The 27,326-nt window shown below is 45.1% G+C and overlaps 2 protein-coding genes across 2 annotated transcripts; one reads left to right on the top strand and one right to left on the bottom strand.

The window, feature by feature from the left end:
- Positions 1–88: 88 nt before the first annotated feature.
- Positions 89–8,802, bottom strand: LOC139464610 (uncharacterized). The gene is made up of 7 exons (XM_071246138.1): positions 8,642–8,802; positions 6,703–6,790; positions 5,615–5,760; positions 4,856–4,946; positions 4,495–4,580; positions 1,560–1,686; positions 89–157 (listed from the first exon to the last, which is right to left on the bottom strand). The coding sequence occupies exons 1-7, from the start codon at positions 8,800–8,802 to the stop codon at positions 89–91; spliced, it is 768 nt and encodes a 255-aa protein (XP_071102239.1).
- An 8,519-nt stretch (positions 8,803–17,321) lies between these two features.
- Positions 17,322–26,827, top strand: LOC139464215 (uncharacterized). The gene is made up of 7 exons (XM_071245740.1): positions 17,322–17,519; positions 18,011–18,110; positions 18,384–18,505; positions 19,053–19,140; positions 21,367–21,476; positions 23,097–23,223; positions 26,271–26,827. The coding sequence occupies exons 1-7, from the start codon at positions 17,344–17,346 to the stop codon at positions 26,325–26,327; spliced, it is 780 nt and encodes a 259-aa protein (XP_071101841.1). The 5' UTR covers positions 17,322–17,343; the 3' UTR covers positions 26,328–26,827.
- Positions 26,828–27,326: the final 499 nt, after the last annotated feature.

The raw sequence follows: 27,326 nt of genomic DNA, 5'->3' as shown, positions 1-27,326 counted from the left end.
CATGCCCACTTTCGCAAATGAGGGTAAGAATATCGCAGAATTTGCTGCGCGTGAGAGGCCAGAGTGCGCCAGGAATGGAACTATGGAACTAGATGTTGTCGTACGTCTTGCTTGTCGACCGCCTCCCACACAAGCTCACAGCAAACAACGTGCCATCCTACAATCAGACGTGATGGACAAGCTCTTAATCAGTCTCATCTACAGGTAAAATATATAGTTGCATGAAAATCTATTTTGGTTTAAAAGGCTTCGATTTGTTTGTTGTTTAGCGTCGCAATCAGCAATATTCAAGCTATATGAGGGCGGTCTGTAAATATTCGAATCTGGACCTGACAATCCAGTGATTGACAGACATCATTTGCTTCGAGCTACGCAAGTCCGGATAGGCCCTCCCAGAACAGGTAGATAGAACATGTACTGACTATCATAAGCCTGGGTAGGCCCTCCCAGAACAGGTAGATAGAACATGTACTCAATATGATAAGCCTGGGTAGGTCCTCCCAGAACGGGTAGATAGAACATGTACTCACTATGATAAGTCTGGGTAGGCCCTCCCAGAACAGGTAGATAGAACATGTACTCACAATCAAAAGCCTGGGTAGGCCCTCCCAGAACAGGTAGATAGAACATGTACCCACTATTATAAGTCTGGGTAGGCCCTCCCAGAACGGGTAGATAGAACATGTACTCACAATCAAAAGCCTGGGTAGGCCCTTCCAGAACGGATAGATAGAACATGTACTCACTATGATAAGCCTGGGTAGGCCCTCCCAGAACAGGTAGATAGAACATGTACTGACTATGATAAGCCTGGGTAGACCCTTCAAGAACAGGTAGATAGAACATGCACTGACTATGATAAGCCTGGGTAGACCCTTCAAGAACAGGTAGATAGAACATGTACTGACTATGATAAGCCTGGGTAGACCCTCCCAGAACAGGTAGATAGAACATGTACTCACAATCAAAAGCCTGGGTAGGCCCTCCCAGAACAGGTAGATAGAACATGTACTCACAATCAAAAGCCTGGGTAGGCCCTCTCAGAACAGGTAGATAGAACATGTACTCACAATCAAAAGCCTGGGTAGGCCCTCCCAGAACAGGTAGATAGAACATGTACTCACAATCAAAAGCCTGGGTAGGCCTTCTCAGAACAGGTAGATAGAACATGTACTCACAATCAAAAGCCTGGGTAGGCCCTCCCAGAACGGGTAGATAGAACATGTACTCACTATGATAAGCCTTGGTAGACCCTCTCAGAACAGGTAGATAGAACATGTACTCACTATGATAAGCCTGGGTAGACCCTCCCAGAACGGGTAGATAGAACATGTACTCAATATTATAAGCCTGGGCAGACCCTCCCAGAACGGGTAGATAGAACATGTACTCACTATGATAAGCCTGGGTAGACCCTCCCAGAACGGGTAGATAGAACATGTACTCACTATGATAAGCCTGAGTAGGCCCCCCCAAGAACGGGTAGATGAAAACATATTCTGACTATTATAAGTCTAGGTAGACCTCCCAAGAACGGGTAGATAAAGACATGTACTCACTCTAATAAGTCTGGGTAGATCCACCCAGAACGAGTAGTGGGGTAAGATCTCTCTCCCCTCCGCCTTCCTCACGTATTTCTGGAAGCCAATCCCCACACAGACGTAGAGGACCGTACACACTAACAGGCTGCAACAGGAGGCTTGGTATTACTGGTGTATGATCTTCAAACAATTCTTAACATTAAGTGTTTAGAGATCACCAAACTTACGCGTTTAGTTAACCTCAGTGAATGTGAGACATGTTCATTACGTAGGGCAGAAAGTCTTCCAGTTTGTAGAACGATCGACCTTCATGTGGATTTGGCATTGTTCATATACTTAATGCTTAATATTGAAATCAATTTTAGCGCAATGGTTGAAGATTTCCCTTGTCATACTGATTTCCTGGTGTAAAGGGTAAGAGTTAAAAATATCCGTTTCCCTGGACAGAAAACGTGACAAGAGCCCAGTAGGGCTGGGGCGGGTAACTCGGGTACTCGGGTCGGGTGGGTCATGAACAGGACCCGGGGATCCACGGGACTACCCGGACCCGTGTGATATATTGTTTATGTCAAAATCTCACTGTAGCTCAGAGGTTACACTACGTGTCGCTTATGTTCGCATTTCCTTCTGACGATACATCCATTCCTTTTGACTTGCATATGTTTTAGTAAAGATAACGCTTCAGTCAACTTCCGTGTACGCATGATCTGATCGTTTGACTCGTACATGTATCTTAACAGCGGTGAAACAATTCCCAACTCTTGAGACCTGCAGTGGGTACCCGCGTAGGGTCGGCTAATAGGGGGTCGGATACCCGGGTCGTAGATTTAGACTAATCCCTGCCCATCCACTGAGCATCATTTACCTTGGTCTGCATCCTTGCAAACAGCGCGCACTGACGGGCATCAATTTCCAGAAATTGATTATTTTATTACATTGCCTATCGACAAATTGCACGTGTCATTTAAATATACTATTTGTCTATAGACTGGAACATCTTTAAACAATATCTTTACACTAGATATTATTTGGTGTGTATATTGAAGCTGGCTGTCAAATTTCCAGATGACCTCCAACTGTCATAATACATCTTCCCGAGGCAAGGGAGTTAACTGACTTTATAAGTCTAGTTTCCACCCTTGCCGAACATGGCTGGAATTTCAAGGCTCGATCGCAGCGGCACCAGTGGCGATTACGAGTTATGTCCCTTTTATGTCACACCTCTTGACCAATCAGATAACATCTCTAAAATGACATGCATTTACTTCAAATAAAATATGGGCGCTCAGTCAAGACGATCTGATCGATAATCGAGACTTTTATTGTAATAAAACGGGTCTTTCCTCGCGAAGTGCATCAAATCACTTGAGCACCTTCGTTAAATACAGAACCTTCGTTAAAAAGATTTGGAAAATATCTGTCGACGCCCAGTTGACGGCACACATGCTCTGCTAATCCTGCATTGACCGAAACCTGCACGGCAGTCGCCATGTTGTTTATCAACCGAATGTCAATTTCGTTACTCGATTTTGATTGGACTATGCATAGACTCATTATTCCAGCCAAAATAGTTCGGCAAGGGTGGAAACTGGACTTTTATAGTCAGAAAACTCCCTGACGTCGGAAAGATGAGTATTAACAAGGACGACAACATCATGATCCCGAATTGTATCACTACCACAGCAGATGGTATTGACAAGGACGACAACGACATGACACCGAATTCAATCACTGCCACAGTTGATGGTATTGACAAGTACGATTACAACATGATACCGAATTCAATCACTGCCACAGTTGATGGTATTGACAAGTACGATTACAACATGACACTGAATTCAATCACTGCCACAGTTGATGGTATTGACAAGTACGATTACAACATGACACTGAATTCAATCACTGCCACAGTTGATGGTATTGACAAGTACGATTACAACATGACACTGAATTCAATCACTGCCACAGTTGATGGTATTGACAAGTACGATTACAACATGACACCGAATTCAATCACTGCCACAGTTGATGGTACTGACAAGTACGATTACAACATGACACTGAATTCAATCACTGCCACAGTTGATGGCATTGACAAGGACGATTACAACATGATACCGAATTCAATCACTGCCACAGTTGACGGTATTGACAAGGACGATTACAACATGATACTGAATTCAATCACTGCCACAGTTGATGGTATTGACAAGTACGATTACAACATGACACTGAATTCAATCACTGCCACAGTTGATGGCATTGACAAGGACGATTACAACATGACACCGAATTCAATCACTGCCACAGTTGATGGTATTGACAATTCCGATTACAACATGATACCGAATTCAATCACTGCCACAGTTGATGGTATTGACAAGGACGATTACAACATGATACTGAATTCAATCACTGCCACAGCTGATGGTATTGACAAGTACGATTACAACATGACACTGAATTCAATCACTGCCACAGCTGATGGTATTGATAAGTACGATTACAACATGACACTAAATTCAATCACTGCCACAGTTGATGGTATTGACAAGAACGATTACAACATGACACCGAATTCAATCACTGCCACAGTTGATGGTATTTACAAGTACGATTACAACATGACACTGAATTCAATCACTGCCACTGTTGATGGTATTGACAAGTACGATTACAACATGATACCGAATTCAATCACTGCCACAGTTGATGGTATTGACAAGTACGATTACAACATGATACCGAATTCAATCACTGCCACAGTTGATGGTATTGACAAGTACGATTACAACATGACACTGAATTCAATCACTGCCACAGCTGATGGTATTGACAAGTACGATTACAACATGACACTGAATTCAATCACTGCCACAGCTGATGGTATTGACAAGGACGAGCACAAAACGGAACTGAATTCAATCACTGCCACAGTTGATGGGGCGCTCACATGATGTCCAGGACGGTGCCAACTGAGATCCCACTGGGCGTGGCAGGGACAGACTCACAGGCATACTTGCTGGCCAGGGTCATCACCTGAAGTAAAGTTGTGTAATGGTCAGTTAGGGGTCGGGCTGGGGGCGGGGAGAGGGGGTGGGGGATGTATGCGACATTAGTTTATTCGTAAAATCTAACAAATTTACATTAAGTTTGTGAAAAACACGTGTCAAAAGTATTTTCCTGAAGTGGTTTCTGAAACAAATTAAATTTTCCAAAACTTATATTTTGCCCTCCCTCTTTTAAATACATCACCTGGTCACGCTATAACATTATGTTTTACAGAAAACAGGAAATACATTCCTTAAACTCACATAAACTGCACTTCCGGCTTTCGTCTCGCCATCAACAGTTAGCTCCCCTGGATCTTTACTTTCGTCACAAACTAATGATACTTTGGTGGTTCTGGAATAGCCGAAAGATATCTTTAGAATAATCTACAAATACAATGTGTGGGTGTCATAAAATGTATTTTTAAAATGCGAAAACAAGCCCAAAGATTTATGTGATTTCGCGTGTAGGTGTTTAAAACCGTGTGTAGCCCAAGTCGTAATTATAACAACATGCCACTCATAACGGGCAACGCTCCACAAACAGAGGGGCATATCCAACACACATTATTCGTGTGGCTTCTCAGCTTCCGTGGGAGTATTCATCACAAGTTGTCTGTTAGGGCTGGGTCGCATACTATCGCGTTCGCCTTGGATAAACGAAAAACCAAAGGAGACGCCACATGTTCTATTACCTGTGGTTCAATGTGGGACTGGGGTCATACTAGCAGAGAGGTCACTCATTTAGCTGCTCTACGGCGTTACTTTCCTTCACCACATAGTTTACCTTGGTGCCATCATAGAACTACAGGGGGCGGTAGGGTAGCCTAGTGGTTAAAGCGTTCGCTCGTCACGCCGAAGACCCGGGTTCGATTTCCGACATGGGTACAATGTGTGAAGCCTATTTTCTGGTGTCCCCCGCCGTGATATTGCTGGAATATTGCTAAAAGCGGCGTAAAAACCACACTCACCCATCGAACTACATGCCATCATATTGTATTCGACATCGAAGTTTTAGCTCACCTGACAGTGTTGGGGGCGCCAGGTTGATCAAGGAATGTGGCGGCAGAGTAGGTGAGCTTCAGTCCCTGGTCTACAGTGAAGGTGGCGCTGTCTTGGTTCCCAATGTTGAAGTAGGACGGCGGTAAGAGCTTCTGTATCTGACAAGCCTGTAGCGTAGAAAAAAAACACTCAAATGGTTGGTCCAAGCAAGATGGGTGAGGTGAGGTGAAATGGGTTTCACGTCGCGCTCAAAACAATGGCACTTATATTGCGTGCCTGTGTGTAGCTGCCGGTCCGGACAAATGCCGATTTTATAGTGCTAGGTCACTGAGATACCATGCCGCAGTTTAACATAAATACCTCGCTCGGACACAGTATGGTTACTCTAAGCAGACCAGACCTTGTTTTAGTTCCTTAACGTCAGGAAGGGTAACAACAAGTAACATCTTTTAACGTCTTTTGGTATGACGCGACCGGGGATCGAACCCAGGACCTTCCGTTCTCCGGGCCGACGCTCTACTACTGGACCACGGAGACGGTCCCAAACAAGGACGGTATATATGTGAAAGCCTATGCCTGTCGTTAGCAGCTTCCCGAGGGAAGAGTGTGCACCGGCCTGCATCAAGGCCCAGGCTTCACTATATATAGGATACTGGACAGTCTTGCCTCGTCAAGATGGTCTTATTAAAGAGGAAACTAACGAGATTGGGTGGTCAGGCTCATTGACTTGGTTGATACATGTCATCGTATCCCAACTGCATGGATTGATGCCCGTGATGTCAATCATTAGATTGTCTGGTCCAGACTGGATTATGTACAGACCAAAGTCATAGAAGATGTTCATCTCGCCCTCGGTTCATGATGATTAATTGGTCACAATGGCGGAAAAGCGTGGCAAGGCTTGGGATTGGTAATCGCCAGACAGGGTTATCTCCCATGTGTTTGACTGATCCAGTGGGATATCGAACACACTACAGCTGCCCGATAGATACTTGTTTATACTGAAGTTGTGGTGAGATTGAGATGCATAAACATCAAATACGGTTGCAAGGAGATTGCATAGAGAGATTCACCAGGTGAGCTAAATAAACGTAAAGGGCGTTACTGACCGCTACACCCTTGCATGTCCCCTCTGAGAATGACTTGCAGGGATTCCAAGAGAACTTGTCCCCGTTGGGTGCTGGCATGTCTTTAAATCTGTAACAAAGGAGAGATACCGGCGTGTGCATCAGTACCAACGTCTTTCTGCTCCTTGGGTTCTGACGACTGCTCACAGACTAGACGTGGGAATGTGCAGACGACTGTACACACTAGACGTGGGAATGTGCAGACGACTGTACACAATAGACGTGAGAATGTGCAGACGACTGCACACAGACTAGACGTGCGAATGTACAGACGACTGTACACACAAGACGTTGGAATGTGAAGACAACTGTGCACACTAGACGTGGGAATGTGCATACGACTGTACACTCTAGATGTGGGAATGTGCAGACTGTGCACACTTGACGTGGGAATGTGCATACGACTGTACACACTAGACGTGGGAATGTGCAGACGACTGTACACACTAGATGTTGGAATGTGCAGACGACTGTACACACTAGACGTTAGAATGTGCAGACGACTGTACACACTAGACTTGGGAATCTGCAGACGACTGTACACACTAGACGTTGGAATGTGCAGACGACTGTACACACTAGACGTAGAAATATGCAGACGACTGTACACACTAGACGTAGAAATGTGCAGACGACTGTACACACTAGACGTAGAAATGTGCAGACGACTGTACACACTAGACGTGGGAATGTGCAGACGACTGTACACATTAGACGTGGGAATGTGCAGACGACTGTACACACTAGACGTGGGAATGTGCAGACGACTGTACACATTAGACGTGGGAATGTGCAGACGACTGTACACACTAGACGTTGGAATGTGAAGACGACTGTACACACTAGACGTTGGAATGTGAAGACGACTGTACACACTAGACGTAGAAATGTGCAGACGACTGTACACACTAGACGTAGAAATGTGCAGACGACTGTACACACTAGACGTGGGAATGTGCAGACGACTGTACACACTAGACGTGGGAATGTGCAGACGACTGTACACACTAGACGTAGAAATGTGCAGACGACTGTACACATTAGACGTGGGAATGTGCAGACGACTGTACACACTAGACGTTGGAATGTACAGACGACTGTACACATTGGCCATGGGAATGTTAACTGACTATAGAACTACCTCTCAGATCCAACTACATTTTAGACGGCAATTACCTCAGAGTTTACAAAATAGAATGTTCGCTTGGCTCGCTGGATATTCTGTAAAAATCCTTAAATATCATTCGGTTCCGTCCTTCAGAGGAGAAATGCGTGACGTGTAGCTGTCACAGAACAAATATTGTGTCTAACAAAGCGATCTCAGCGTTAAGTCGCTCATGACGCCAATACATTGAACGGACAATTGTTGAGCTTAGCTCGCTTTGTGAAACAGGGTCTCGATTTGGTTGAGGCGTCTTTCAATCTGATCATGCTCCCAAACTGAAACATCTCCATTTCGAAACATGTAGCTGTCACAACAAAACATATAGCTGTCACAACAAAACATGTAGCTATCACAACAAAACATATAGCTGTCACAACAAAACATATAGCTGTCACAACAAAACATATAGATGTCACAACAAAACATGTAGCTATCACAACAAAACATATAGCTGTCACAACAAAACATATAGCTGTCACAACAAAACATATAGCTGTCACAACAAAACATGTAGCTATCACAACAAAACATGCATGAATCAAACCATGAACCTACGACACTAATGGTACTGCTAAATACAAACATAGCGATAACCAACCAGTATGTAGATACAATGTCAAAACATGAATATACCGATAGTAATAGTTAATGACAAAAATATCGATTATATAGATACATAATTAGTTATATACAAAGAGATTGCAAGTGAAATACACAGATTGATGGTCGCAGAGGCGCATTTAAAGCAGTGTTTACCTTGGTCCATTTGTGCTCGATAGGGGAGTTAAGTCCACCACACCTTTGTCGGTTTTACAGGAACAAGAGGACATTTTCTCACATTTAGTAATTGCTCCGGACGAGGGCACAGATAGGACTGTTAATAAAATCATCAGCATCACTTTATTATGAGTCGCCATGTTGAGAGAAGTATTGAAACGACCTGCCCTGGTCATGTGATGGAGGTGTGTGACAGGTGGCTCGAGTTTCACACATCTGTTATAACACTATACCCACTGTCATTTGAATGGTTTAATACTGAACCGAGATGAACTAGTTTCAGTAGCATCAATTACTGCTTACAGGGTTAGGCTGGACTACCTTGGGCTCATTTTCCAGTGTATGTATGTTGTTTGTTTGACGTTTATCGTCTGTAAACAATCGACTCCGGACCAGGCAATCAAGTGATTGCTTCAATCTACGTAATTAGAATACAATGACATGTTGTTGAAGACCAGTTCTGACTCGGAATCTTCGCGAGGCTATATGTGTGCAATAACGGTTAGTAAGAGCGGTGGTGGTGGGGTAGCCTTGTGGTTAAACTGTTCGCTCGTCACGCCGAAGGTCCGGGTTCCTTCTCACTCACTCACTCACTCACTCACTCATTCACTCACCCACCCACCAACAGCGATCTGAATGTAATCGACTTTGGGAACACGAACCAGGGATTGATAGCATGAGCAGCAATTCACCCCGTTGGGGCACGATGCTACCCAACCAGCGAGGTCATACGTTTATACCTAGACTAGGCTTCGGTCCCGTCCACATATAACAGGGGACAAAAACACGAGTGATATATATGTGACATATATTCGAAAGTGATTGATTTCTTTTAGATTCGATCGTTATATATCTATACAAAATAACACACGGAAGGACATGTGTATGTTAACACCCGAGAACAGATCCTTTTGGATTTGCAGTTAAGATATGCACTGCACTACATTTTCTTATGGTGAGTGACTGAGCTGGGTTTAACGCCGCTTTGAACAGGATTCCAGTTTCGAGAGGAAAGTCCGACGTGATGCGATGTTTGCTTGGAAAAATGATGGAATATGAAACGGAATGAGTATTGGAAGGTTGGGTTTTTTGGAATCGAGAAGAGTCAAGCACCCATCCAACTACTCTCCGAGACCGACGTTGCTTCACTTCCCCTGATTTGTGATCTGTGCGCTGTGCACAGGACCACGTGCCACGTGCCACCATAATTGGTGCAACAAGGCTGATACAAGCCGCCACGTTTGCCATACTGGCGTTCTATTTCAAGAAAGTGATACCGTTTGTGTGATTCTTGAAAAGGCTGCGTTGATCAACCCTTTGACATGTGTGAGTTTGAATGTTTGGCCACGAATCCTTCACAGCTCAAAAGGGTTGAGCTCACAATGTCTGACTGGCGTATGTGAGATTGTCAGAAGGGCTGTATTCCTGGCAACAGACCCGGGTACTCTCCAAATGTCAGTCAACCAATCACATTAGTGTCAAAAGGGACAGAAAATTCAATAATCTAAAGTATTTCATTGGATATATAAAAAAGGACAATATGAGGTTTGTTGGCCTGGATACGTCTGAGCTGTATACGGGCCTATTCCCAAGAAGTTTGTATTTTTCATTTTCAGTGACGCCCTCTACATATTCTGGGTCGTACCATGGATGGACCTCTGTGTCAAAACCACAAGCATGGCGAAGACGGTCATAAAATGATCGCGCCACTCCGTCACGTCGCTTAAGATACTGTGTTTGTGCCAAAGGTGGGCATCCACTAACAACCAACTACCCACAGATAGGTAGATCCGTAGTTACTCGATATTTCAATAGCAACAGCTAGCCTGTGTAACATTCTATCTCGTTTAAACGGCAAAAGGGCATTTGTCAGTATTTCCGATTGTACGTTGTTTTAGTATGTGTGATAGGCGATGTGACATGGGGTTTAACCTCGCGTTCAAAATTAATGCACCCATATGCACGTGCGTGTGCGGCTTCTTGTACTGGTACAGTTTAACATAAATACCACACTCAGACACAGTATACTGACTCCGAGCCGACCACTACTTGTTTTAGCCCCTTAATGCTGAACGCCAGCCAGGGTAACAACAAATACAATATTCTAACATCTTTTGGTATGACGCGGTCGGGATCGAATCGCTCCCCGGGCGGACGCTCTACCACTAGACGGCGGAGGCGGTCAGTATGTATGCTGAGTGTGAAGTACACTGTTTGTGTATAAATAACTAATTGCTTGTTTTAAACTTAGTGTGATGCTATTTTCAAAATGACTTTTGAAGCGTCAGCTCATGCGTATTAGTAGCATTTTCGTGTTGAGTTTCAAATAAGCGTAACCTAAACCTAATAATGTTTAAGTCATGTTATGATGCAAGAGCTCACGGAAGCGTACATAAAATAATCACTTAGCCTCATATCTATGTTGTGATAGTCCTCCACTCCACAACAATCATGTGCGCTCACTGGGACATTCTGATGCGGCAGTTATGTTTACATTCACGTGGAAGTTGATCAGCTTTACATGGACGGCTGAAATGTTTACGATTTTGAACTTGGGTAGGAACGTATTTCAATGAACTTACAAAACGTTGAAAAAGGCCAAGGCAATGCTATTGGAGAAATACTTGGGAAATATGATTTGTTTGTTGTTCAACGCCGGACTATGCAATATCCCCGCCGTACAACGATGGCCTGCAAATAATAAAGACTGGGCTAGACAATCCAGTGATTGATATTATGAGCTGTGATCGAAGCCATTATAACATGCACTTCACCAAATCAGCGAGTGTGACTACCCGATGCATTCAGTCGCCTCTTACGACAAACACAGGTTGCAGGTGCCCTGAATGTATTCTGATTCTGGGAGTCCTCATAAAGTGTCCCTGATCTTGTTATCACGTAATTGTCCTAAACTGCCTGTTCCGATAATCACGTCAGCATCCTATTGTGCCTTGTATACTGGTCTTGACAGAGATTACGCGGCTGAGTGAGTGAGTGAGTGAGTTTGGGTTAATAAGTATTGAGTGAGTGAGTGTTTGTTTTGTACTTTCTACGCATCCTGCACAATGGTCTTGACAGATATTACGTGAGTGGGTGAGTGACTGAGTGAGAGTTTATTTTTACGCATTGCAATATTCCAGCTGAGAGGGCGCTAAGGTGGCCCACTCGTCTGAGGCGCCGCGATTCGCTGTGCAGAGTTGCGTCCCTTGGACACGCCAGAAACCAATGATTGTGGGTTCGAATCCCGGTTCGCCCCGATTATGTTTCTAGGTTTGTCAGCACCATACCCGTGCTCGTGGGTTTCACCGAAGTGGTAAACGGTCTGAGACCTGCGTCAATTGGGGCTTTCCTCCCGCATTAAGCTGACACGCCGTGATATGACTGGAATATTGTTAAAAGCGGCGCCAAACACAACTCACTCACTCACTCCAGCTGAGAAAACAATCGAACTACAACAGAACTTGATATAAACGCTGTGAGTCAAATAAGGTCCCTCTAGCGAGGAGCCAGTGCTTTAACAACTAACCTTCCACATCGCCCACGCGACGATGACCTAAAACCAGCTTGGAACTGTATTGACTAGCTTCCGCAGATCTGAGGGAGCTATATTGCGGTGCACCAACACGCCGTCTGAATGTAACGGTGTGACCTGTCGAATGTGTTTCGTAAGTACCAGGCTCGATAACATTACGGCCTTATAAGTAGGCCGGTAAATCAAGTCTGTAAGAAATGTTCCTTTGATTGTATTTATTGACCCTGTTAGAACATTTTGTCCTGGTCGTGTTGCACTGTCGGACTGACAAGCTATCTAAGAAGCAGGCGCCATAAAATTAAAACACAACCACATAAAATTCTCCTTCCAATGTTTCTTGCTTTGATGTCATAAAGGTCAAGAAGACATGACACATTTGATTGTGAAGGAGTTAAGGTGTTGAGAAGGTCTCTCTGTTTCTTCCAGCTGCCTCGCGACCCTCGCTACGTATCCGCTAGATGTCGCTGTGTATCGTGGAACCTTCCCATCATTAACGCATCCACCTCCTTTTTTACTGGACCCGTGGAGATCCGGGGTAGAATAGGTCTTCAGCAACCCATGCTTGCCGTAATAGGTGACTATGCTTGTCGTAAGAAGCAACTAACGGGATTTGTCGATCAGGCTCGCTGACTTGGTTGATGCATGTCAACGTATCCCAATTGCGTGGATCGATGCTCATGATGTGAATCACTGGATTGTCTGGTCCAGACTTAATTATTTACAGACCGCCGTCATAGATGGAATATTGCTGAGTGCGGCGTTAAACAACAAACAAACAAACAAACAAACACTCCTATCTCACTACCTTACATACTCACCCATCAGGGTTCATGCCGTCCGTCACCGGGGACCACTGTCTCAGTAGACACGTTAACGCAACGTCATTTCTGAGTGTGGTGGCAGTCACGAAGTGATGACGTCTTCCTACATTCATGCGAACCTGTCTTCCAGCTGTGTGGTGCAACGTTGCCGGCCACCTACATGTTGCTGGGCAGCTGATTCAAACCTTTGATTCAATGCCCACACTTTGGCTGACACCAAATACGTTTGCAACGTGATTTTGCGTTGACCCAGTTTTAAGCATGCCTGCGCGTCTGCCTTATTCTGCAGTCCTCAAACCACGTCTTTGACGCTGAGGGGGCAAAGGTGCATTCAGATGTTGCAATCCTCAGTAGCAAATGTTGTGCTGATAATGATGTGCAACGATTCTGTCGTGACGCATCCAAACAGAGCTTCTCAAGCACCCCGTGCACATCGAGCCCTTGACTGCATGCCTCTGTCTGTTCATCATAAAATTAGGGCCTACAGGAGCTACCCATTCTTTGTGTACCGAGATATTTCAATGTTTATTTAATTGGGTGGGATGATTTTTTATATATAATCAAACCTTGATCCTCAGCAAACAGCGAGTCGTAAATAATCAAGAAGAACACAGGAACAATCACCTCGGACAGCTTGGTATCTGAATATGAGTGAGTGAGTTGGGTTTAACGCCGCTTTTAACAGTATTCCAGTTTTATCACGGCGTCGTATCTGAATATATGTATACACGCTCTAGGACGAAACTGTGAGTGAGTGATTGAGTATTGTTTAGGGCGGAGGACACCAGAAATGGGCTTTACATATTGTACACATGTATGGAATCGAACCTGGGTCTTCGGCGTGACAAGCGAACACTTCCACCACAAGGCTACCCCACCGCCCCGGCCGGATCTGTGAATGGCGTGACCAATATAATTGAATAGTATTAAGTTGGAAATAATTCCAGCGTATCCTGATTCATGGAGAATTAGGATAACCGCGGTGTTCCAATGTACACGTACAGACTGGATATATACACGCACACACGGTCCTGTCCGACATATCGTCTCATGTAAAGTCTTTTTGCCAACGTTTTCTCATTATGGGTCTTCTGAACCTTGGAGGTCTCTGTTGTTTTTGTATTTTTTTCTTAAGGTATATGATTGGAATAACATACGCCCTCTTTTCAATATGACTAGAATTATCAGACTCTCTCCCTTCAATTTGGCTTAAACTCGGTTTAACTGAAATCAGATCTTCTAAGCAAACTCAATAACTCTCACGGCCAATAGAGTTATCAAATTGGAGATCCGTTTTTGGTGATGTTGCCTTTAAATTAAACGCAATCGCTCCCTTAATGAGTATAAAAACTTCCATACGTTGTTTTGATCCAAAATATAAAATAACACAACTGTGTACGCTTGAGGGAATATTGTCAGCCTTTTCCCTGCAATCTGGCTCCTGCCTTGGGCAAGTCAAGTAATGGATCCCACCAGATTGACGGAGAAAGGCCTCATTCGGGTACTTGCATCCCCTTCTCTAGTTTTTCACAGCGTGCTTCATCAAACAGATCATATCTTGCCAAAACCGTTGGAAAATTACGATCATGTCCCTAAGCAGTAATTATTTCAACGAGTCGTATTGTACAAGCGCGATTAGAGTAAATAAGCTGGATGTTGCCCGTTTGTGCTTGTGCTTCTGGTGTAAGAGAGCACATAGTCTCGTGTCTCCGTGCAGTCCAGTGGATGTATGAGAGCACATTGTCTCGTGTCTCCGTGCAGTCCAGTGGATGTAAGAGAGCACATTGTCTCGTGTCTCCGTGCAGTCCAGTGGATGTATGAGAGCACATAGTCTCGTGTCTCCGTGCAGTCCAGTCGATGCATGAGAGCACATCGTCTCGTGTCTCCGTGCAGTCCAGTGGATGTATGAGAGCACATGGTCTCGTGCCTCCGTGCAGTCCAGTGGATGTTTGAGAGAACATGGTCTCGTGTCTCCGTACAGTCCAGTGGATGTATGAGAGCACATGACTTCGTGTCTCCGCGCAGTCCAGTGGATGTATGAGAGCACATAGTCTAGTGTATCCGTACAGTCCAGTGGATGTATGAGAGCACATGATTTCGTGTCTCCGCGCAGTCCAGTGGATGTATGAGAGCACATAGTCTAGTGTCTCCGTGCAGTCCAGTGGATGTAAGAGAGCACATGGCCTCGTGTCTCCGTGCAGTCCAGTGGATGTATGAGAGCACATAGTCTCGTGTCTCCGTGCAGTCCAGTGGATGTATGAGAGCACATAGTCTCGTGTCTCCGTGCAGTCCAGTGGATGTATGAGAGCACATTGTCTCGTGTCTCCGTGCAGTCCAGTGGATGTATGAGAGCACATGGTCCAGTCCAGTCGACGGGGGTATTTGTCATTTGGTCCGGTGTGGGTTCTGAGAACATGTTCTTTTTAAGACTGTTATCATACGTAAACAATAAATATGTCTGCATTCGTCCTGTAATTTAAACTCTTCTGGACAGATGATTGCGATGCTGGTGTACCAACACAACTCAGCACGTCTTTGCGTAAATGAAGAATGGATCCGCCAGGCTCTTGTTGACCTTTAGCTGTTGTCTCATTGTGAACACTGTCGATATCAGGCGACCTTTGCACCTGTAGATCCGGAGTGTCCTACCCTTGAAACCACAAGAAGGATCTGTAGAGTTCATGTTCTTCATTGGGTACGTCTAATTCCTCCAGCTGTGCTTGAACTAGTCTGGCCTAATGCTGGGTTTATAGTTGACATAACATGCCGCACTCTTATTACATAACTTGGATACCCATTCAGACACAGTATACTGACACCAAGCTACCCAGTTCATGTTTTAGCCCCTTAATGCAGAGCGCCAGGCACGGTAGCAACAAGTAGCATCTCTTCCCGTCCTTTGGTGTGACGCGGCCGGGGATCGAACCACAGACCTTCCGTTCTCAATTCAGTCGCTCTATCGAGACCAGAAAAAAATAACCACAAGGCCACCATCCACCCCCAAACCCTGGATAATGGAGGATGTAATATAACGAAACTACAAGTCTGTAAGAAGCAGCGTTAGATACAAATCCCTCGTTTGGGTTGCAAGACGCACACCACATGACTAAGCTATCATTGCAATAGGGTGGCCACACAATGGACGGTCAGATATCAGATTTGTACCAGGCCACTTGCAACCTTTGACCAGTCAATCCCACGCCTTCGGTTCACCGATATAGACGCGCGTGGTTTTCACAGCGTGTTAACTCAACTATAGTCTATGCAAGTTCGATGAAAGCATATTTTCAATAATTATATCAATTTTCAGTATTTGACCTTTCGGGTTTTCTGTTCATGGAGTTGAAATTTCAGTTGCTCAAGATAAAAATTTAAATAAATTATGTATTTTACAAACTATGTTGCATGAGAAATATTGCGCTGTACTACTGAATATAAAAGCGATAAACCATTTCCATCACCATAAGGAATATCTGGCAAAGCATATGTCCGTTGAACGATACCGACTAAAAGATGGATATGTGTTTATGTGTCGTCAAAACTTGAACGTTTCCTGCCCCATCGGTATCACAGACACATGCAAAGGCAAGTCAATTGTTCGCCTAAACAAAACACGGGAACATATGGGACGGGTCAATATAGGGTGAGGTGAGGTGAGGACGGACGGATTCCGATTAATAGTGCTAGTACACTAAGATACCATGCCACGGGTTAACATGAATACCCCACTCAGACACAGTGTACTGACTTCGTGCCGACCTGTCCTTGTTTTAGTCCCTTTATGCCGAGCGCCATTTTGAAATTTCCTACACGTGTCCCATTGATCACCCAATGTGCGTGTCATCCAATGTCCCAATGAGGCCCTGAATGTTGTCACCCTGATCAAACTACTGCTGAGCAGGAGTCAGATCAGGCATTTTGAAATCTTCGTAGAAAGAGCCTGTACTTCAAAAGTTGTGAAATGTTGACCCCAAAGGCTGGAGCTGCTGGAATATTGCTCGACATAAAGGAAAGGGTGACTATTGGAACTCTTGTCATATAGTCTTGTGGGAAGATTTTTTCACACCCCAATGATGACTGATGAAAATACAGCGTTGTAACGAGACGCTGTAATCTACCAAGTGGCACTGTATAGTGAGGATGCTGGTGGCGACACCTGGCGGTTCACAGGCGACACTAGCCGAAGGTGTATAATATGTATTATAGAACGTATGCGTCGTGTCGCATGTGACAAAATATCCACGAATCAGGTCACAAACCTCGTGCGGACAGTGACGAAGCACTGAGTGACCTGTCTTCTGGGATATGATACCTGTTTATTCAGTAACATGACCCACCGCAGTATTCATCCTGTTTATATTTGTCTACTCTTGTACTCGTTCGCTCTAACTCCCTCACTCACCCAAGTATTAGACACGTGTGTTCAAGAGACGTCATGCACGTGCAAGAATTCCAAGGGGACGATCGATCTTACCCCTCTTGCCAACACAGCCGGGTCCGCCAGGTGAGTTTTCAACATCCTTCTAAAGGTACATTCGACCGCCTGGTCTCGTGGTAGAGCGTCCGCCCGGAGAGAGGGAAGTCGGGGTTCGATCCCCGGCCGCGTCATATAACTATCGTGTGCCTACTATTACTGTACTATATCTCTGCGATCTGTCATGTGTTGTATATCATGGAGGATATATCTGCCATCTGTTCTATATTATGGAGTATATATCTGTTATCTGTTCTATATTATGGAGTATATATCTGCCATCTCTTTTATATTATGAAGTATATACCTGTTATCTGTTCTATATTATGGTGTATATATATGTCATCTGTTCTATATTATGGAGTATATAACTGTCATGTGTTGTAAATTATGGAGTATATATCTGTCACCTGTTCTATATTATGGAGTATATATCTGTTTTCTGTTCTATGTTATGGAGTATATATATCTGTCACCAATTGTATATGATGGAGTATATATATATCTGTCATCTGTTGTAGATTCCTCGACCTGTCAGACGCAAGTGGGTCCAATTTTAAGTACTCCTGGAATCCCTGCCAAGACTTCACTGAGGGTAGTGGCTCTTGTGACAAGGTCGCGGTGAGTCCCACACAAGGTCAAACAGAACATGTGAAGCCCAAGGCGCCGCAAGTCGCTGTTTTGAGATGTGTCCGGGATTCGAACTAACGAGCATAGACTTCTGGCACAGAAACGTATGATAGTGGGTTCGAATCTCGGTTTGCCAGCGCCATACCCACTGCGGGCTTCACTTTCACGCCCACATGACCGGGTTCACTTGAAACACTCCACATCCATTTACTCTCTGTCCTGTCATCTATTAACATGTAGTTCACCATACCCATTGTATTACAGGGATGTCAGTCTGACAGCAGCACCGCCACCTACTACAACCTCGGAGACCAGGCCTCAGCTCAGTTCGTGAACGACGCCACTTCTCTTAGCCTCCATTACTCAGCCACAACCGACATCACCAGGTACGCCGACATCAATTTGTATATCTTCATGAACGCGAAAACATATTGCTATCAATTGTTATAAATACATTCGTCAACAATAATAACTTAACAGACAGCTTATATAATCATCAACACACAAAAACTGAACACAACGGTACTAACTAGGTGACATCACCATGCCACACAGGCCACGCCCATTCTATTATGAGATAAACTGGAAACAGTAATCCGGCAGTGGGCGTGGCATAGTATTTTGTTTTATTTGTTTGTTGTTTTACTCCGCACTCGGCAATATTCCAGTAATATGACAGCAGTCTGTAAAATAATCGCGTCTGGACCAGACAAGCCAGTGATTGACATCATGAGCATTGATCGACGCAATTGGGATACGATAACATGCCTCAACCAAGCCAGCGAGCCTAACCACCCGATCCCGCTAGTTTCCTCTTACGACAAATACAATCGCCTTTTGAATAGTATTATGTCGGTTCGTGGACATATAAGCGCAATAAATTGCTTTGTTAACCAATCAAGTACCTCGGAATCACATGCAATTTATTTATAGAACGATGATAGTGACGTTGACGTGTGACGAAACCCAAGAGGACACGCTTAGCATCACAGGGGAGGACCCCAATAACCCAGGGACATACGTCAGTATCTGTTGCTTATGTCCCCTCCCCAGCACCCCTCACTCCCCACACGCCCTCCTCCACACAAGCATACCCCCTCCCAGCACCCCTCACACACCCTCCTCCACACAAACATACCCCCTCCCAGCCCCCCTCACACACCCTCCTCCACACAAACATACCCCCTCCCAGCCCCCCTCACACACCCTCCTTCACACAAACATAACCCCTCCCCAGCACCCCTCACTCCCCACACACCCTCCTTCACACAAACATAACCCCTCCCCAGCCCCCCTCACACACGCTCATTCACACAAACATAGCCCCTCCCAGCACCCCTCACACACCCTCCTTCACACAAACATAGCCCCTCCCAGCACCCCTCACACACCCTCCTCCCCACAAACATAACCCCTCCCCAGCACCCCTCACACACCCTCCTTCACACAAACATAACCCCTCCCCAGCACCCCTCACTTCCCACACACCCTCCTTCACACAAACATAACCCCTCCCCAGCCCCCCTCACACACCCTCCTTCACACAAACATAGCCCCTCCCAGCACCCCTCACACACCCTCCTCCCCACAAACATAACCCCTCCCAGCACCCCTCACACACCCTCCTCCACACAAACATAACCCCTCCCCAGCACCCCTCACACACCCTCCTTCACACAAACATAACCCCTCCCCAGCACCCCTCACACACCCTCCTTCACACAAACATAACCCCTCCCCAGCACCCCTCACACACCCTCCTTCACACAAACATAACCCCTCCCCAGCACCCCTCACCCCTCACTCACCCTCCTCCACACAAACATAACCCCTCCCAGCACCCCTCACCCCTCACACACCCTCCTTCACACAAACATAACCCCTCCCAGCACCCCTCACCCCTCACACACCCTCCTTCACACAAACATAACCCCTCCCCAGCACCCCTCACACACCCTCCTTCACACAAACATAACCCCTCCCCAGCACCCCTCACACACCCTCCTTCACACAAACATAACCCCTCCCAGCACCCCTCACCCCTCACACACCCTCCTCCCCACAAACATAACCCCTCCCAGCACCCCTCACACACGCTCATTCACACAAACATAACCCCTCCCCAGCACCCCTCACACACGCTCATTCACACAAACATAACCCCTGCCCAGCACCCCTCACACACCCTCCTTCACACAAACATAACCCCTCCCAGCACCCCTCACACACCCTCCTTCACACAAACATAACCCCTCCCCAGCACCCCTCACACACCCTCCTCCACACAAACATAACCCCTCCCCAGCACCCCTCACACACCCTACTCCTCACAAACATAACCCCTCCCCAGCACCCCTCACACACCCTCCTCCACACAAACATAACCCCTCCCCAGCACCCCTCACACACCCTCCTCCTCACAAACATAACCCCTCCCCAGCACCCCTCACACACCCTCCTCCTCACAAACATACCCCCTCCCAGCACCCCTCACTCCCAACACAACCTCCTTCACACAAACATAACCCCTCCCAGCACCCCTCACACACCCTCCTCCTCACAAACATACCCCCTCCCAGCACCCCTCACTCCCAACACAACCTCCTTCACACAAACATAACCCCTCCCCAGCACCCCTCACACACTCTCCTTCACACAAACATAACCCCTCCCCAGCACCCCTCACACACCCTCCTTCTCACAAACATAACCCCTCCCAGCAGCACACATCACACACCCTCCTTCACACAAACATAACCCCTCCCCAGCACCCCTCACACACCCTCCTTCACACAAACATAACCCCTCCTCAGCACCCCTCACTCCTCACACACCCTCCCTCACACAAACATACCCCCTCCCCAGCACCCCTCACACACCCTCCTTCACACAAACATAACCCCACTCACGCTCACTCACTCATAACAGTTGGTGACGTTACCTAGCACGTATGCTTGTCACAAAGCAACGTTACACAAACGCAAGAGCGTGAGTTATTGTAACGCTGCTCTGGCGTTACAATTGATGACGTTGACCAGTAAGTATGCCTGCCCCAAAGCTACACTTACCCACTCATTCCAGTTGATTTCGTTGCACAGCAAGTACGCTTGTATCAAAGCAGGTCTAGGACCTTACCTGAATGTGTGAGTGTAACGCTCCTTTGGGGCAAGTATTAAAGTGGATGACGTTGGCCAACAAAAATGCTTATCCTAAAGCAAAGTTACACTAAGTTGCTCACGCATTACAGTTGATGACGTTGACCAGCAAGTATGCTTGTCCCAAAGCAGGCCCAGGACCAACCAAGGGGCCCCCGGGGCCTGACGGGGGGATATCCATCGGCAGCATCCTTATCATCATGTAAGTCGCACTGAACGACGCCTGTATATTCCTTCTGCGCCATGTTGTTGGCCCTCCTGGTTGCCCCATCACCGCCATGTGTGCTGCTTTTAGGTATCTTTCATTTCCACCGGCTCTCATTGCCACTTGTGAGGCATCGTCATAGCAAGCTAACTGTCACATTTCTCTTACAATATACATATCCTTCTTGCCACATATTTGTAATCATCTCGGTACTCTCATTGCCACAACTTTTGTAATCATCTAGGCCCACTCATTGCCTCATGATTGTAATCATCTAGGTCCCCTCATTGCCTCATGTTTGTAATCATCTAGGTCCCCTCATTGCCTCATGTTTGTAATCATCTAGGTCCCCTCATTGCCTCATGTTTGTAATCATCTAGGTCCCCTCATTGCCTCATGTTTGTAATCATCTAGGCAGCCTTATTGCCACATGTTTGTAATGATCTATGTACCCTCATTGCTACAGTTGGTAATCATCTATGTACCCTCTTTGACAAATGTTTGTAATGACCCATGTACCCACATTGCCACAGTTGGTAATCATCTATGTACGCTCATTGCCTCATGTTTGTAATCATCTATGTACCCTCATTGCCAGATGTTTTGTAATCATCTGTGTACCCTCATTGCCACAGTTGGTAATCATCTATGTACCCTCATTGCCACATGTTTGTAATCATCTAGGTACCCTCATTGCCACATGTTTGTAATCATCTATGTACTCTCATTGCCACATGTTGGTAATCATCAATGTACCCTCATTGTCACATGTTTGTAATCATCTAGGTACCCTCACTGTCACATGTTTGTAATCATATAGGTACCCTCATTGCCACATGTTTGTAATCATATAGGTACCCTCATTGCCACATGTTTGTAATCATATAGGCCACCTCATTGCCTCATGTTTGTAATCATATAGGTACCCTCATTGCCACATGTTTGTAATCATATAGGTACCCTCATTGCCACATGTTTGTAATCATCTAGGTACCCTCATTGCCACATGTTGGTAATCATATAGGTACCCTCCTTGCCACATGTTTGTAATCATATAGGTACTCTCATTGCCACATGTTTGTAATCATATAGGTACCCTCATTGCCACATGTTTGTAATCATATAGGTACCCTCCTTGTCACATGTTTGTAATCATATAGGTACCCTCATTGCCACATGTTTGTAATCATATAGGTACCCTCATTGCCACATGTTTGTTATCATCTAGGTACCCTCATTGCCACATGTTGGTATTCATATAGGTACCCTCCTTGCCACATGTTTGTAATCATCTAGGTACCCTCATTGCCACATGTTTGTAATCATATAGGTACCCTCATTGCCACATGTTTGTAATCATCTAGGTACCCTCATTGCCACATGTTTGTAATCATATAGGTACCCTCATTGCCACATGTTTGTAATCATCTAGGTACCCTCATTGTCACATGTTGGTATTCATATAGGTACCCTCATTGCCACATGTTTGTAATCATCTAGGTACCCTCCTTGCCACATGTGGGTTGATTGTAACACAATAATGCTACTCGTATGTATTCCATACACCTCTAAGAAAACAACAGGCAATATCAAACATAATGTGTAACTATTTTCCAGCTTCTTCGCGACTGTCGTCGTGTACATGTCGGGAGGGGTGGCCGTGCAGACGTTTGTCCGCCGGGCCTCGGGGAGGGACATGGTCCCTAACTATGGACTATGGACTACACTGTTAGGACTCATTAAGGTAAGCTGTCATATTTCAGATCTGTGCGGCCCAGCTGACAGGCTAATTGTTGCTCGCAACTTTACATCAGACCTGATTAATAAAAATTGTTTAATTGTTATTGTTTAACGCTGGATCCGGCCATAATCCTGTCACATGGCGGCGGACCGTAAATAATGTCATGAAAGTCCAAGGTAAGTGTCTTCCCCAGGACGCTGACTCAGCCGGTCAGCTGATTGCAGGGTTTCGGATATGGTCATTTAGAATGTGATTGATATAACGTGTCCACTTACATACCGAATAACTCCGCACGCGAGTTACATCCCACGTCGTAGGAGGTATAATGACACAAACTTGACGTCTCATCACCCAAACCGACTTTAATGTAACCCGACAGGGTTGTGGGGTGTGTGGCCATCAAGCGTTGAAGACAGTGAGTGAGTGAGTGAGTGGATGGGTGAGTGAGTGAGTGAGTGAGTGGATGGGTGGGTTGGTGGGTGGTGAGTGAGTGAGTGAGTGAGTGATATCACACCTATTATGTTGAGGGGAGAGGAAAGCCGAAGTGACACAGGTCACACGTATATATATATATATATACATAACTGTGCATGTACGTGAATTTTAAAACCAGGCAACAGTCCTACCACTGAAGAGACCCGGGTTGTGTTATCCATGTTCTAGGGCAATATGCAAGGCAAACTGGCCCGACCTGATAATACTAATCTAAATGTTATTTACCCATATTGATAGGCCTGTTATGATGAGCAAACATATATTGTAACCCTGATCAAGAAAAGAATACGTTTTGTTCAATTTATTCGATTCCTTGAAGGAAAAGCTTTTAATCACACGTACATTCAATGTATAGATTGGATACTATATAAAACACACATATCCCCTTTCATACGCCGATTCAGTATCAGGTCTTGAGGTAGGCAAATATTCAATTTTTAATTCCATGTCGCCGTGGCTGAAGACGCCATTCGTTGCAAACGTTGCCCGATGGCCACACAGGTTTTCCATCCAATTACACTATCAGTCAGATCCTTCATTGCCAGTTGCTGTTAGCAAATAATTTCATTTTGGCACAGACACAGGAGTGGCGGTTTACAAGCGCTGTTCATGACGTTGCCGTGGCGTTTTAATCACATTACCTGACAAAACCTGATGTAACGGAACTATTGGTCAAAGTGGCGTGTCACCCAACACAAACTTCTGACATTCACTCACTCATCCACTCACTATAGACAAGTATACATGACTACAGACGCTTGAAGAACTGGATCAGCGAGACTGAACAGCATCAGGTTTGATGATATTTCTCGAGCATTGGTGTTGTTGGGTAGTCAGAAGGTAGTTAATTAAAACCATTGGTGCGAATCATGAAGTAGGACACTGTCGTTGTTTGTATAAATCGGATATGAGTTTTGAAATTTGCATTTAAACTCAAAAACGATTTTCTCAACAAAGGTCAGTGTTTTTACAGCAATAGAATTAAGTGTGATTTTATTGTTCTTTCGTGGAATCGATTAAGCACGTGAATTGAAATCATTTGACACTTTTGACACCCTGCAGGCCTGTTTCATTGAAGGTGGAATTGGCAAAGGACATGATATTGAATTTGAACGAGTCTGTTATCGGCTTTTCAATCACGAGTACCAGCTTTGCTTGCGGATCACTGGCACTGATGATGAAGGTGCTTTGACCATGTTAGAGAATCACTGACGTGTTAATGCATGCCCCCCTTCAATTCTCAGAAACCATCAACAGTGATCTATATTTGATTAGGGCATCTGAGTCTTAACACGGTTTTATTCTTGATGTTTGGTTATCAGGCTATGCATTACATGCGTAACTGACATGGCTGCACAGGGAAAACGTTTGGCTGTTGGGGAAATAGACGAACGATAAAGAATGGTTACTTGTTAATCTGTGAATCTCAACACGGTGAGGTGAGGTGAGGTGAGGTGAGGTGAGGTGAGGTTTAACGTTACGTTTAAAATTATTGCACCTATTTAGCGATGTGCATGCATGAACGCTTACCGTGTGTGTGTGTGTGCGTGCGTGTGCGTTTGTTTGTGCGTGCGTGTGTGTGTGTTTGTGTGTGTGCGCGTGTGTGTGTTTGTGTGCGTGCGCGTGTGTGTGTGCGTGCGTGTGCATGTGTGTGTGTGTGTGTGCACTTATACTAGAACTACCCAGTGCCGGATTTATAGTATTAGCTCTCAGAGATACCATGCCCTGCTCAGACACAGCATACTGACTCCAAGCAGACCATTCTTTGTTTTGTGCCATGAGAGGAAAACGACAACTACCACATTTGAACGTCTTTGGGTATGACGGAGCCGGGGATCGAACCACGACCTTTCGCTCTCCGGGCAGACACTATCCACAAGACCACGGAATCAGTCACACGTCATCAGTGCTTCATCTTGAGTGAATACATCTCACATGCCATGTACTCTGATTTCACTTCACGTAGTTTCGATCCAAAGCATCTTTATACGATAATTTGAACTTTTCTTTTAAAGAGGCGAAATATGCTCATATCTAGGACTAGACTCTGTAATAGGTTCCGAAGAATATTTTGTCTTCATAAATATCGTGTTGGTGTATGACGACTCAGTAGATTGATGGGGTAATACTTTTGAGACGAGTAAAGCATTAAAAAGCGCCTGAGGCACCGTGTCCAGCAACTAAACTACCGGGCAAAAGAAAGCTTACATCCATGTATGAAACAACCACGAAACAGTAATTCGATGGTGATATATTCAATGCGGGTGTCGTTGTGTTTTGGAATTTAAGTGTTTTCAGGCTAGTTTGTTTGTTTGTTGTTTAACGCCGAACTTAGCAAAATTCCAGCTCTATGAGGGCGGTCTGTAAATAATCGAGCCTGGACAAGACAATCCAGTGTTTGACATGATGAGCATCGATCCACGCACGTTTTGATAACGTGTGTAATTTTGGTGTCACAACCAATTTTCAAGTGAATAATTTCTTTTCCCCGACAGTTCAATTGGCGTATTATTGATGATGCCCGTCGTATATGTGTTTGATGTTTCTCCTTGCAGGACGGGTTCTTATTCTCCTTCTCCTGCGGTAGACGAACTGGTTATGGAAAAGCTTAAAAGGTCAAGGCCACGCTTGTTTCGGGATAACCTCGCGTTGATCTAGGAGTGACGTCACGTGTACGTGTGTACGTTGTGAAAGCTGCTGTAAAAAATAGTGTTGCCCCGGACAACCAGCCAACGGATTGTGCTGATGAAGGCAGTTGCTGATACATCATTACACAGACCGTGTTCTATTAGGAAATGTTTTGTGAAGAGTCCATCGACTCTTATTGGAACCTGGATGGGAAGTACATGTACACGCATTGTCATTGTGTTCAAAGTGTGAATTATCTTGTGGTTCATCGTGAAATATACTACTCAAAAGAAGTTAAAGACCATTCTATTCTTTCATATTACTATAGTTAATCTATCATGCCAAATTTGACGCATCAGTGACAAAACTGATGTCCGATGCAATTCCCAATATGACTTGTACCATATGTTCCCATGTTTTTTCAGGTGAACAATTGACATGCCTTTGCATGTGTTTGTGACGGGTGCCACCGTTGGGGCAGGATACGCTCACCTTTTCGCGAACACCTGGTATCATCACTCTTTGATAGTGATTCATTATCACATGACAATAGTCGGAATCGTACTCCATTGTAGGATTTCCATTGGATATGGAAAGGGTGTTGTCGCTTTATTTACAGAAATATGAAAGAATCGAGTATTTTCTAACTTATTTTCAAGTAGCATATATATCTTGAGTACATGGAGTCAATTTAAACAAACACACCTTGAATTAAACGCCTTGATTCAGCCATTTCACTATAATTATGAGAGATCTTGTGAGACCTAATATATGGTTGCACTGGATTCGAACACCTTTACCCGTCTCGCAGTCACGTGACATTACAAAGTATTGGCATCTCGCAGACAGCGCATGGTGTACATGATTGCTAAAGGCTTGTGCTCGGCGTTTTTAAAGTAGCAAGATTGTCCTTAGTTCACCAGAAACTACATTGATTTATGACACCGTGTTGATACCTCTCATCACGGTTTTCTTTTGTGGGG

Source organism: Haliotis cracherodii, unplaced genomic scaffold, assembly GCF_022045235.1.
Source record: "Haliotis cracherodii isolate W230 unplaced genomic scaffold, xgHalCrac1.p SCAF_17, whole genome shotgun sequence".
Taxonomy (NCBI): domain Eukaryota; kingdom Metazoa; phylum Mollusca; class Gastropoda; order Lepetellida; family Haliotidae; genus Haliotis; species Haliotis cracherodii.
This window is presented reverse-complemented; position numbering and strand designations above follow the sequence as displayed.